We start from the raw sequence: 14480 nt of genomic DNA on the forward strand, positions 1-14480 counted from the left end.
ACGATTTCCACGCAGGTTCAGAAGGCAGCTCTGATCAGTCATCAATGCAGCGGAGAAAAAGTTGAGGATGTCAACGTACATTTGGAACAAGGACTGTTCAACTTAACCAACAAAAAGGCAGGTATAGCTGGAGCCCATGTGAGTGTCCATGACTACACCTTTAACTTAAAGGAAAGAGACAAAAGATAAGTTGTAGGGGGCAAGAAGATCCTCCAGGAAGAGTAGTGTTAGTAGAGGGGAAACTGACTGGGTCACTATTCAAGGAAGAACCAGCAGACCTCTTGGAGAGAGTGGGGGTATAAAGGGACTGGAGGTAAAAAGGGACTGGACGTACTAAAAGTACATGTACACATTTATAAACTCCTTACCTTTAGGTTCTTAGTACAGGTACTGCATTCAATCAGCTACTTTGTTTCCTCATTAGGCTTTCTCACAGCATTCACTAATTCTACTCCACTGTCAACCAACTTTAAATGTGCACCTATCAAGTTTAATGTCTTTTGCAATATACTCCAAATTAAAATCTGTTAAAATGGTAGTTCAGTATAAAAATCATGCTAGCTCCAAGAAATAAATTACAAGTAGGCTTTTGTTTTTAAAGTTACGAGTTATTTGGGAAAGTTTAATGAATTTAACCTGTTTGTTTAAACATTTAAAACCATGCAACAACAAGACATATAGATGCTGGGTGTTAATTGCTATACAACAAGCTGTCCTAACAACTGTACTACCATTCAAGAAGTTTGCTTGTGAAAAAACAAGTCCATAGTACTGTAATATATATAGAAATTAAATGTAAAAATATCCAGTGGATACAGGAATTGTTAGTTGTTAGCTAAAGGGATCAGGGGGTATGAAGAGAAGGCAGGTACAGGATACCGAGTTGGATGATCAGCCATGATCATATTCAACAGCGGTGCAGGCCCGAATGGCCTACTCCTGCAGCTATTTTCTATGTTTCTATGTTGACAGATGCTGCACGATCTGCTGAGTAATTCCAGTATTCTTTGTTTTTATGTCTGCAGATTACCTTTATTGAAAACTGCTTTAAAAAAAATCTGATAGAAGACATTATTTTCTTTGTCCACAATGTGGCACAAGGTACACTGAGGCACAAAGGCCTGCTTGTCAAAATGTCACGGGACCGAAAACAATTGTACCAAAAGAATTAAGGGTTCATGAAAAGGAGAGCATGGCGATAACAGAAGGAGAGGGTATTGCAAGGATCTATTGCAGCCCATCCTTGTTCTTCCTGCACATCATTGATCTAGTCATCTATGCAAACAGCATCCAATATGTCCTCCTGGCAACAACCTTTTCAGAGCAAGAAAAGACTCTGTGATAAAGCTTTAGCAAAATAGTTTATACATATTCGTTATCAATCATTCCAAATAGCACAATAAATGAACAGAGTAAACCGTGATATGCACCTTGTGCTTAATTGAACAATGGTGAACTATAGAAGACAAGAGACTGCAGATATTGCAATCTTGAACAGAAAACAAAGTGCTGAGGAACTCAACAAGTTGAGCAGCATCTGTTGATCAAATGTAATGTTTTGGGTTGGGACCCTTCTTCAGACTGAAAAAATACAGCAGAGAAATCTGGTAAAGAGACGAACGGGGCAAAACTGACAAGAGATAGGGAGAGGGTACACAAAAATGCTGGAGAAACTCAGTGGGTGCAGCAGCATCTATGGAGCGAAGGAAATAGGTAACGTTTCGGGCCGAAACCCTTCTTCAGACGAGATAGGGAGATACAGTTGAGGAGCGGTGATTGGCAGAATCTCCTTTGAAAGGAGATAGTAACAAAACGTTGGGGGTGAAATGGAAGCAAAAGGGTACCAGAGAAGGGGAAAGAGGAGGAATAAAATGTAAAGCTGGAGACAGAGATATGGGTGGAAGGGAACGGGGAGATAAAAAGGAAATATGGCACTTGTAGGAATAGGAGATAAGGGGAAGAATGGACGAGAGGAAAATAAACAATGACATGAATTATGGAAGAAAAGGTGTGTGCATTTGGAAGGAGGCAAAATAATAACGTACAAAAGTTACCTAACGTACAAATGCTACAACCTTCTTAACAAATTGGCAGGTTCATGTATACTGGATACTGCAGTTACTTTGATGCTAAACATGATGTCTGGTTAAATTCTTCATCATTACAGAAACACTCCTAAATCAACTAATTATTTATGAATTACACTTCTGTGTCACATCACATTCTCTCACATTAGGAAGGGGATTGCAAGTAAGCCAGAGTCTGACCAGGTGTATTCTGGAAAATGTCATTGGCAAAGATTGTTGTAACTTTGTAAGCCACAAGTGCAGCACTGGAAGGCAGGGAATAACATGGAGTAAGGCTGCATAGTTTTCAGACGTTCACAGGAAAATAAATCCAAGCAAAGAAAATATCAGAAGACATGTTAACAGATGAACTATGCAATGTCACAACCTTCGCTCAAGTATTGCAGATAATAGTCAAAAATTGTTTGGTAAGAAGCATCACGAACAAATGTTCACAATGTCAGAAATAAAATGGAAAATTAGAAATTTGTTCATGTGCCCCAAATATAGCAAAGCCGAAAGAGGCTTCCTTTTATTTCACTACACTAATTTATTTTTAAAATGTATACAATGGAAAATACTGAATCTCTGACGATTAATATATACAAGTAAAATGAAAAGAAATGTTCACTGTCATTCAAATTCACTTGCCTAGCTTTTTCTTTAAGCATAATGTACAATATGCATATTATTATATGCTAATAGCATACTGGTGCCAGTCCATAAATGTAAATATCAGTGTGATCATATTGCCTCTTTGAAAGGAAAACCAAAACAGTTTAGAGGTGAAGAGGATCAAAATAGCAGTTAATGACAGTAGAGATTTAAAATTACATCTTAATCCTCAATTTACCATTGTACAAGATTATAATTAGCAAAGCTTTATCAAAAATCTGTTAAATTCTTGCATTTGCAGCACAGCTCATTTAAACAAAAATATTTTCAATGATGCAGCAGCATTTGTCATTTCATAGAACTTCACTACTCTTTATCAAGCTGCTGCAATAACTAGATATTTTATAATGTGCATATATATCTCAAGGGTGGCATTCAGCTACATTTTACACCAATCAAGCTGATCTTGCTCTAACAATTCTGTGGTCTTTGGAAATGCTACAAATACATGCAGAATGGAATCTTCAGTGTAGAGACACCAAAATAGTTACACCACTGGTTTCTGAGCGTTGATTTTTCACTGACATTTAAATGATGTAGTTTTAACCAGTTTAGCAATTTGGTAGTCACCTTACATTTTGCTTGTATTTTCAGCCTCTGTTCAATATCATCAAACATCACATTGATTTGCTGTCATACAATGTGGGCAAAGAGCAGCAAGTAACCAACGTGCCTAATCTGTCTCACCCAAAATGACAATACAGCCAAAATAAGGTGACTATTTCTAGCTTTAACAACTGTACTGTGAATATGTTAGTAAAATATTAACTATCAGAAAACCAATGGCTTGACCTTTTAAGCATTTCTATAATGGATTTCAAAAGGTTTCCAACTTAATCACTGACAAAAGTGGTTTGAAGGATGCACTTTTCCTTTAATACTGGAGCATTCTCCATTAATGGTTGCCCGGGTGCCAATGGCGACCTAAAGTCGCACCGGGCAACCTAAATGCCATGCCATTTTGCCCGGCTTGGCAAGCACCCGGGACACCTATCGTTTAATTCTGAGCGGGCTCACTCTCCATCTCTCTCTCTCTGTCACTCTCTGTCTCCGCCCAGCATCCGTATCCGGGCTGCCGGGACTCCGCTCTCCGCATCCGCCAGCCGCCTTACACATGCGCACTGCCACGGACCGCAAATCCTCCCCCTGCACATGCGCACAACCACGGCCAGCACATAATTGGCCGCCCTGCACATGCGCACTGCCACGGCAACTGGTAGGCGCCATGCACTTTCTCCCTCCCTTTGCATTGTGGGAGATCTGGCCGCCATTGCTGTCTGGTCGCCGCCTCACCGCGACCGCTGAAAACCAACGCAGAATCACTCCCTGGAGCTGGAGTAACTTCCTGGAGTAACTCTTGCTTCTTGGTTTCCTGGTCCTCCAAAAATATTCCAAATGGAATTTAAATTGGTGGACCCACCATCACCAAACCTTGAAAAATAACAGCCTATTGCATTTCATCTGTTTATTTATTGTGTGTATATATGGTCTATGGTATATAGACACACTGAACTTTTATCTCCTGTTCTGTATTATGTTTACATATTCTGTTGTGCTGCAGCAAGTAAGAATTTCATTGCCCTATCTGGGACACATGACAATAAAATTCTCTTGACTCTGACTTAAGCAAAAAGGGTTCTTGGGGAAAAAAGAGCCACCTTAAATTTAGTTGCATCTGGTTGGATAACTATGGTAGGGTGCAGACTATTTGTGCGGGGGAACTGCATGGAGCAGCCAGCATCTCTGGATAGAAGAAATTGGGTGACGTTTCGGGTAGAGACCCTTCTTTAGATTGCCTCTGGTTTTAGTGTTTTTAGTTTAATTTAAAGAAACAGCGTGGAAACAGGCCCTTCGGCCCACCGAGTCCACGCCGACCACTGATCACCCGTACACTAGTTCTATCCCACACATTAGTGGCACAAGTCAAAAGTGTTTATTCTCTCACGTCCCAGTTAGAACAATGAAATCCTTACTTGCAGCAGCACAACAGAATATGTAAACATAGTACTCTGTAAACAATGTTATAAACGAGAAAACAAAACAATGGATATTTATATATGAATATATAACTATATATATGTGTGTGTGTGTGTGTGTGTGTGTGTGTGTGTGTGTGTGTGTGTGTGTGTGTGTGTGTGTGTGTGTGTGTGTGTGTGTGTGTGTGTGTGTGTGTGTGTGTGTGTGACACACACACACACAACTCAACAGGTCAAACAGAATCTCTGGACAAAAGGAAAATATTACGTTTTGGGTTGGGTCTGAAAAAGGTTCCTGCACACCTTTGGAATGAGGAAGGAAACAAGAGCACCCAGAGAAAACCCATGCGATCAAAGGGAAAAGGAGCAAACTCCATACAGACAGCACCCATATTCAGAATCAATTCCGGGTCTCTGGCAATTTTAGGCAGCAAATCTATGGCCAATGTACTGCCCCATAGTCTTGAACTGAATTAAAACATACAGTAGCTGTAAAGGGGGACATAGTGTCACTTAGAGATTCAAGACTGAAAATGGATAGATTCTTTTTTTTTAGTAACCAAAGTTATCAACGTATAATTGTTTTATGTGTTGGAAAATAAAATATAGTGGCACAGCTGGTGGACTTGCTGCCTCACACACCAGGGATCTGTGTTCGATCCTGTCCTCAGCCACTGTCTGTGTTGAATTTGCACATTCTCCCTGTAAGCATGTAGGTTTCCTCCCACATCCCAAAGATGCATTGGCTCTGTAGCTTAACATGTCTGTAAAATTGCCCTAATGTGTAGGGAGTGGGTGAGGAAAGTGGGATAACAGAACTTGTGTGAATGGTGAGACAAAAATGCTGGAGAAGCTCAGCGGGCGAGGCAGCATCTATGGAGCGAAGGAAATAGGCGACGTTTCGGGTCGAGACCCTTCTTCAGACTGATGTCAGGGGAAAGGAAGCGGAGACAGTAGGCTGCGGGAGAGCTGGGAATAGGAGGGGAAGGAGGGAGAAAGCAAGGACAACCTGAAATTGGAGAAGCCAATGTTCATACCGCTGGGGTGTAAACTACCCAAGCAAAATATGAGGTGCTGTTCCTCCAATTTGTGGTGGACCTCACTCTGGCCATGGAGGAGGCCCAGGACAGAAAGGTTGGATTCGGAATGGGGAGTTGAAGTGCTGAGCCACCGGTAGATCAGGTTGGTTATTGTGAACTGAGTGGAGGTGTTGTTCGAAGCAATCGCCAAGCCTGCAATTGGTCTCATCGAGGTTGATCATACGCTGAATAATCCAACCAGATTTTTGTTTGGAAGTGGAAAGAAATACTAGAAATTGCATTCATTACAACATGTAAAAAGAGATGAGATATTGTATTGTAATTTTGCTGCATGTCTTTGTGGTATATATCATGTCTTGATTGGTGAATACGTTTAGTTTGTGACTTTATTTGTGTCAAATGGGTAATAAAACAGTTATTAAAGGGCATTAATAAATAGCCATGTCCCTATGTGGAATAGCTACACCAGTACAAAACAATTAACTCTGTATTCCGATAGAAACAATGTAGGATTACAGAGTTTAATACACAGTAAAATGAGAATTCCTTATACATGTCAGTTATGACTACGTTGTCACATTCAATGCCCTCCATAATGTTTGGGACAAAGACCCATCATTTATTAATTTGCCCCTGTACTCAACAATTTGAGATTTGTAATAGAAAAAAATTACGTGGTTAAAGTGCACGTTGTCAGATTTTAATAAAGGCCATTTTTTATACATTTTGATTTCACCATGTAGAAATTACAGCAGCGTTAATACATAGTCGTCGTCACCCCCACCCCCCCCCCCACCCACACATTTCAGGACACTATAATGTTTGTCACACAGCAATATCATGTAAATGAAAGTAGTCATGTTTACTATTTTGTTGCATATGCTTTGCATGCAATGACTGCTTGAAGTCTGTGATTCATGGACATCACCAGTTGCCAGGTGTCTTCTCTGGTGATGCTCTGCCAGGCCTGTATTGCAGCCACCTTTAGCTTATGCTTGTTTTTGGGGGCTAGTTCCCTTCAGTTTTCTCTTCAGCATATAAAAGGCATGCCCAATTGGGTTCAGATCGGGTGATTGACTTGGCCACTCAAGAATTTACCATTTTTTAGCTTTGAAAAGCTCCTGTGTTGCTTTAGCAGTATGTTTGGGATCATTGTCTTACTGTAGAATGACCCACCAACTAATGAATTTTGAGGCATTTGTTTGAACGTGAGCATATAGGATGTTTCTGTACACCTCATAATTCATTATGCTACTACCATCAGCAGTTGTATCATCAATGAAGATAAGTGAGCCAGTACCTTCAGCAGCCATCCATGCCCAGGCCATAACAACCCCACCACTGTGTGTCACAGATGAGGTGGTATGCTTTGGATCTTGGGCAGTTCCTTCTCCCCTTCATACTTTGCTCTTGCCATCACTCTGATATAAGTTAATCTTCATCTCATCTGTCCACTAGACCTTTTTCCAGAACTGTGGTTGCTCTTTTAAGTACTTCTTGGCAAACTGTAACCCGGCCATCCTATTTTTGCGGCTAACCAGTGGTTTGCATCTTGCAGTGTAGCCTCTGTATTTCTGTTCATGAAGTCTTCTGCGGACAGTGGTCATTGACAAATACACACCCGACTCCTGAAGAGTGTTTCTGATCTGTCGGATAGGTGTTTGGGGACTTTTCTTTATTAGAGATAATTCTTCGGACATCAACAGTGGAGGTCTTCCTTGGCCTGCCAGTCCCTTTGCGATTGGTAAGCTAGCTCTCTTTCTTCTTGATGTTCCAAACAGTTAATTTTAGTAAGCCTAAGGTTTGGCTGATGTCTGTAACAGTTTTATTCTTGTTCCTCAGTCTCACAATGGCTTATATGACTTTAATTGGCACAACTTTGGTCCTCATGTTGATAAACAGCAATAAAGGTGTCTACAGGTGATGGAATGACAGGAGGAAAGACTAGGTGCTGAGAGCTCTTATACCTGCATTAAGGAGGCATTTAAACACACCTGAGCTATTACAAACACCTATGAAGCCATGTGTCCCAAACATTATGGTGCCCTGAAATGGGGGGGGACTATGTATAAACACAGCTGTAATTTCTACATGCATAAACCAAATTGTATAAAAATACCCTTTAATAAAATCTGACAGTGTGCACTTTAACCAGTTGTGATTTTTTAAATATTTCAAGTCTCAAATTGTGGAGTACTTGGCAAATAAATAACTGATGGGTCTTTGTCCCAAACATTATGAAGGGCATTGTAGATTAAATCCAATGTCAATTCTCTAATCCATCCCCCCTCCCTCCCAACAATTTTCTTTATCCACGCATATAGCCGAGGAATAAGAAAATTATAATATAAAAAGATCAAGCGCCATCCCTACCTGTGCATGGAAAAGTGATAAATTCTTCACAGTATGTAAAGGGAGCAACACCTTAATCAAAAATTGCTTGTGTTCAGCCTTGAGCGGCAATGCAAACCCATTTATAATACTGTTGATAGAAAGAGAAATATATTATCTACTTCATACAGCAGATTCACATATTTAAATTCATCAAGTCAAGTCAATTTTATTTCTATATCACATTTAAAAACAACTCTCGTTGACCAAAGTGCTTTACATTGGTGCAGGTACTAACGTGCTACATACAGTGGTACATAGGTCAACAATACATACATAGATGCATACATACAGCGCTCCCTCAGAGGACCTCAAGAAAGGCTTGAGAGTAGAAATAAGTTTTAAGTCTAGATTTAAGAGTCGATGAAGGGGGCAGTTCTGATGGGAAGAGGGATGGTGTTCCATAGTCTAGGTGCTGCAACCGCAAAAGCGCGGTCCCCCTCAGCTTATGCCTAGACCGCGGGATGGTCAGTAACCCCAAGTCGGCCGATCTGAGGGACCTGGAGGTGATATGGTGGGTAAGCAGATTTTTGATGTAGGTGGGGGCAAGCCCTTCTTTGTATACATAAAGGAGCTTGAAATTGATTCGGAACTGCACAGGGAGCCGGTGGATAATGTGAAAAATGTGTAACGGTCTAAAGTAGAAACATGTTCCAACGCAGAAGTGATAATTTTGAACAATTATTCTTCAGCATATCAGTGCAACAAACTTATCAGATTTTAAAGCTAAATATGTCCAAATTAAATATAGTTTGGTTAGGATTCCCATTTCATCCCAAATTACAATTAAACAGTACAATATGTGTATCTCTACGACAGGAAAGATTGGCAAAACACGGAATTTAGAGGAAAAAGTAATATTAAAGAAAATTTGATAAGAAAAACAGCATACCATTTTGCAGAAAGTGCAACTAAACTAGCTAAAGTTAAGGGTATTATATGAAGACAAACACAAGGAGGCGCTGGTGTTCAATGTGAAATATCTTCTCTGTACATTTCACTCTTGCTTTATTTATTTAATTTCATTGCAATATAAGCATTTTGACGCAGCGAAAAGTAGGTCATCGTGAAATGTTTGAAATAATTTTTAATAGAAAGCAATGAATAATATTCATAAAACTACCTGAAGTAAAGTTAATGATATTTAACTATAAGATGGAGCTGCATTCAATATTGTTATTTTCTTGATCCGATAAATTGAGTGCACATTGAAAAATGATGAACTTTAAACATAACTTGCTGAGGTTTGGCTAGGACATCTCCCTCGTGAAACTGACAAAGGTACGCAATTGTAACCCATCTGAATCCAACAACTACAGGAAAATGGGAAACAATTAGAGATAAATCTAAATGCACGATTGCTTACCTTCCTAATATTTCCAGAAGCTCTGCTACACCATTAAAACGTTCTGTTTCATAAACAAATCTGCAAAGAGAACAGGTTAATTATGTGCTAAGCAACAAACACATTTTCATAATAAAGCTGAGATTTTCACTCTGCAGTTAACTTCAGTTTCAATGTGGCTGCCTAACATGAATGCCACAGGTGACTTATTTTTTTTTAAATGAGGTGTGACCAACAAGTCAGATCTTTAATTTAAATGTTCTTGATTATCTCAAAATGAAACAGTTTTTCTTTTCTTGATGCACTAATAAACCTTTGAGCTCTTTAGCCCTTTAACAACCTCTAACCCCCACCCAACTCGCGTAAATCCAAGCTATTATTTATCACAGACTCCATTTGCCTATTGATCTACATTCAGCCACATTGATCTGGTGCTTTCCTGAATCATCAACTTTCGAGCTTTACTTTTTAAAAACCTAACTTTTTGACAAAGTTACAAGACTTTCCTTTGTTTATGCCGTTCCAATTTTAGTTCGATTACTCTCTTGAACTACCTACTATGGTACCTACTATGTTTTCTTTAATTTTGAAAGCAGAGGAGGATGGGAAAACAGCAAGGTAAATGCAATGATGGATTTGGGAATGAATACAGTAGCAGCTGTACATGATAGTCAGTCAGAAAAGAGATATGTGAAAAGAAAGAGATTAGTTAAAACAAATGTAGGTCCCTTGCAGTCAGAAACAGGTGAGTTGATCATGGGGAACAAGGATATGGCGGACCAATTGAATACCTACTTTGGTTCCGTCTTCACTAAGGAAGACATAAATAATTTGCCGGAAATAGCAGGGGACCGCGGGTCAAAGGAGTTGGAGGAATTGAGTGAAATCCAGGTTAGCCGGGAAGTGGTGTTGGGTAAATTGAATGGATTAAAGGCCGATAAATCCCCAGGGCCAGATAGGCTGCATCCCAGAGTACTTAAGGAAGTAGCTCCAGAAATAGTGGATGCATTAGTAATAATCTTTCAAAACTCTTTAGATTCTGGAGTAGATCCTGAAGATTGGCGGGTAGCAAACGTAACCCCACTTTATAAGAAGGGAGGGAGAGAGAAAATGGGGAATTACATACCAGTTAGTCTAACATCGGTAGTGGGGAAACTGCTAGAGTCAGTTATTAAAGATGGGATAGCATCACACTTGGAAAGTGGTGAAATCATTGGACAAAGTCAGCATGGATTTACGAAAGGTAAATCATGTCTGACGAATCTTTTAGAATTTTTCGAGGATGTAACTAGTAGCGTGGATAGGGGAGAACCAGTGGATGTGGTGTATCTGGACTTCCGGAAGGCTTTCGACAAGGTCCCACATAAGAGATCAGTATACAAACTTAAAGCACAAGGCATTGGGGGTTCAGTATTGATGTGGATAGAGAACTGGCTGGCAAACAGGAAGCAAAGAGTAGGAGTAAACGGGTCCTTTTCACAATGGCAGGCAGTGACTAGTGGGGTACCCCAAGGCTCAGTACTAGGACCCCAGTTATTTACAATATATATTAATGATCTGGATGAGGGAATTGAAGGCAATATCTCCAAGTTTGCGGATGACACTAAACTGGGGGGCAGTGTTAGCTGTGAGGAGGATGCTAGGAGACTGTAAGGTGACTTGGATAGGCTGGGTGAGTGGGCAAATGTTTGGCAGATGCAGTATAATGTGGATAAATGTGAGGTTATCCATTTTGGTGGCAAAAACGGGAAAGCAGACTATTATCTAAATGGTGGCCGATTGGGAAAGGGGGAGATGCAGCGAGACCTGGGTGTCATGGTACACCAGTCATTGAAGGTAGGCATGCAGGTGCAGCAGGCAGTAAAGAAAGCGAATGGTATGTTAGCTTTCATTGCAAAAGGATTTGAGTATAGGAGCAGGGAGGTTCTACTGCAGTTGTACAGGGTCTTGGTGAGACCACACCTGGAGTATTGCGTACAGTTTTGGTCTCCAAATCTGAGGAAGGACATTATTGCCATAGAGGGAGTGCAGAGACGGTTCACCAGACTGATTCCTGGGATGTCAGGACTGTCTTATGAAGAAAGACTGGATAGACTTGGTTTATACTCTCTAGAATTTAGAAGATTGAGAGGGGATCTTATAGAAACTTACAAAATTCTTAAGGGGTTGGACAGGCTAGATGCAGGAAGATTGTTCCCGATGTTGGGGAAGTCCAGGACAAGGGGTCACAGCTTAAGGATAAGGGGGAAATCCTTTAAAACCGAGATGAGAAGAACTTTTTTCACACAGAGAGTGGTGAATCTCTGGAACTCTCTGCCACGGAGGGTAGTGGAGGCCAGTTCATTGGCTATATTTAAGAGGGAGTTAGATGTGGCCCTTGTGGCTAAGGGGATCAGGGGGTATGGAGAGAAGGCAGGTACGGGATACTGAGTTGGATGATCAGCCATGATCATATTGAATGGCGGTGCAGGCTCGAAGGGCCGAATGGCCTACTCCTGCACCTAATTTCTATGTTTCTATGTTTCTAAAAAGAAGAAAGGAGTTTAAGAGTTGGCAATGTGGAAACAGGCAGGGTTGGCTTAAGCCTCCAGGACAACCTTATGACATTGGGCAACTTCAACAGAGAGCAGCAAGGATCATCATGCTTTTTGTGATTTAGTCAGATTGGATACTAATCTGTAAAACAGCTATGCTATTTTGAATTACACTGGACTATAGTTAAAATGAATGAAATAGATAACAGGAAATATTTTGCAGGTCATCACAAGAGGGAATGGAAGAGCACATGGACACTTGATGCAAGCCAAAGTTTATGCAAATTGGATTAAGAGGGTATGAGCAATTTGGCAGGTGGGGATATTCAGGTATGCCAGTCCCTCCACATCCTGCAGAAGGAAGTGATGTTTGCAAACCAGAGAGGGTTGCAGGAGTAAAGCAGGTGTTAAGCTTCAGAAAGTGTTGAGTTTGGAACTATACTTGATAAAACTCTTTTGATCATCGGTTAGGTTTCACCGTTCACAAAAGTACAAGAATAATAGCAAGTGCCAAGAGTCCCTTCAAAAGAGGGTCAACTACTTAAGCAAACTCAAATTGGCAAGTATTCTTTTCAAAAGCCTTTTAAAACTTTTCAGTTAGTTAAATGACAAATGGCTTTACTATGATTCACTAAATGATCCACACAATTCTACATGAAGTTTCAGTTTAGTTTATTGTCACGTGTACCAAGTGAAAACTGTAGCAACAAAAACTATGATATGCATATTGAAGTTTTATTAGGTTGCAGGAAAACCTCGGGTAGATTATGTATTTTTGAAATTAATGGTTAAAAACTTCAACTTTAATAAGAATTTAGATCACAAGACAGGAAAAGTTTACCTGAAAATTCCTGAAAGTTTACCTGAAACTGATTTGAAATTGACTAGATTAGAAGCAACTTTAATGGAAACCTGGGAAGATGCTAACCTCTTCCCCAATGGATCTTTTAAAGTTCAATGCAGAAACATAAGTCTTTCAATTTAGGGATCGATTCAATCTTCAAGAATGCCCAATTAGACCCATTGGTGATACAAGAAATGTATATACTTATGGCAAGGTTTAGATTTAAGTGTTTTCAATTCCCTTACAGCTTTGCTGGTCCAAGAATCTATTCAAAGCATCAGTGACCATATCCAATTACAATTTTCCTCAAGCTTTGAGATTGCATTCCCTGGTGTAGCCTCTATGACGAGTGCATAAACCTATTAAATTTGGAAGAGGGAAAAACCATACTATGATCAGAAGCTGGTGTTGAATAGGCAATCATAATATTCCTTATTTGTTGTAATATTCCTCTAACTAAATTAACTCCACAATCACAGTTGCCAAATGGGAAACATTTGAGGATAAAAGGTATAATTACTTCTGAAGTAACTTTTGACAAGGCAAATACACACTTACTGTAGAAAAATATTGTTAATTTGTTTTCGAATAAATGCCCTAAGTCCAAGAAACTTTCCATAAATTCTGTGCAAGACAGTCTTCAGAAAGTCTCGCTCCCGGGGATCTTCACTGTTGAATAGCTCCAAAAGCTGAAAAGTACCAAACAAATCTTTGCTATAAAGCTCATGTCTGGATCACAAACTTTATGGGGTTTTCAATTCAGCAGCTTGAATAGCAAGGTCTTTACATAAGCAAGAAATAGTAATCCACTAGAACAGACTATGAAACAAACATTTCAGCATTGTTCAAAACACATTAAGTATTACATGACTTGAAACTATATGGCAGCTTAACTGAGGTAGCAAATATTTTACACCTGAAGGCTTAATCAACATTTTTGAAATTTTCTCAGCTAATTAGCTGTGATCCTGTGACACAGAGAGCCAAAATCAATGACAATTTAGCAATGAACTCTTGAATCCCACAAAGAAGTTACCCAACCAAAACAAGATGATGAAATCGAATCCCTAAATAATAAATTAAAAAAAAAATTAAGAAATGTCTCCTAAATAAGGAAAGATTTAAATAAAATATAGGAAAAGATCAAGACAATGCCAAGCATAAAATTGTTTTTCTAAGGATTTAAAATTCTGTAGTCATTATAAATACTATTTTTACTCATTTTTGAAAATCTGTTTCAACATGCATCTGTGAACTTCAGTCAGTCACAGGTGTATTGTGAGCAGCACAAAATTCTTTGTTGCCTTACCAGGTCTCATCACAAACAGGTTGCCAAGTATATTCTTTTAACCTGGTGAATTTATCTGCAAGAGGTGCCAATTCCAAACAGAATATGAGAGGAATTCTATGTGCCAAGTTGGAAAATATTATTAATTTCTTGGAAAAAAAATCATAAGATTCAAGAGATAGACACAAAATGCTGCAGTAACTCAGCGGCATCTCTGAATAGAACGAACGGATGACGTTTTGGGTCGAGACCCTTCAAATTAAGAGATTCATGAAGATTCTATTTTATAATCAGCTATCTTTAATCACATCTTTAGTTATA

The 14480-nt window shown here is 39.5% G+C and overlaps 1 protein-coding gene across 3 annotated transcripts in view; it reads right to left on the minus strand.

The window, feature by feature from the left end:
• The window catches only part of ppp2r5eb (protein phosphatase 2, regulatory subunit B', epsilon isoform b), a 130239-nt gene that overhangs the window by 40877 nt on the left and 74882 nt on the right, over nucleotides 1–14480 (minus strand). For all 3 annotated transcript variants that reach the window (XM_055640050.1, XM_055640049.1, XM_055640052.1), the window contains 3 exons: nucleotides 13430–13560; nucleotides 9515–9574; nucleotides 8131–8239 (listed from right to left, as the gene is read on the minus strand). In XM_055640050.1, the coding sequence (XP_055496025.1) occupies nucleotides 8131–8239; nucleotides 9515–9574; nucleotides 13430–13560 (300 nt within the window). The remainder of the gene's footprint in view (nucleotides 1–8130; nucleotides 8240–9514; nucleotides 9575–13429; nucleotides 13561–14480) is intronic.

Source organism: Leucoraja erinacea, chromosome 9, assembly GCF_028641065.1.
Source record: "Leucoraja erinacea ecotype New England chromosome 9, Leri_hhj_1, whole genome shotgun sequence".
NCBI lineage: Eukaryota > Metazoa > Chordata > Chondrichthyes > Rajiformes > Rajidae > Leucoraja > Leucoraja erinaceus.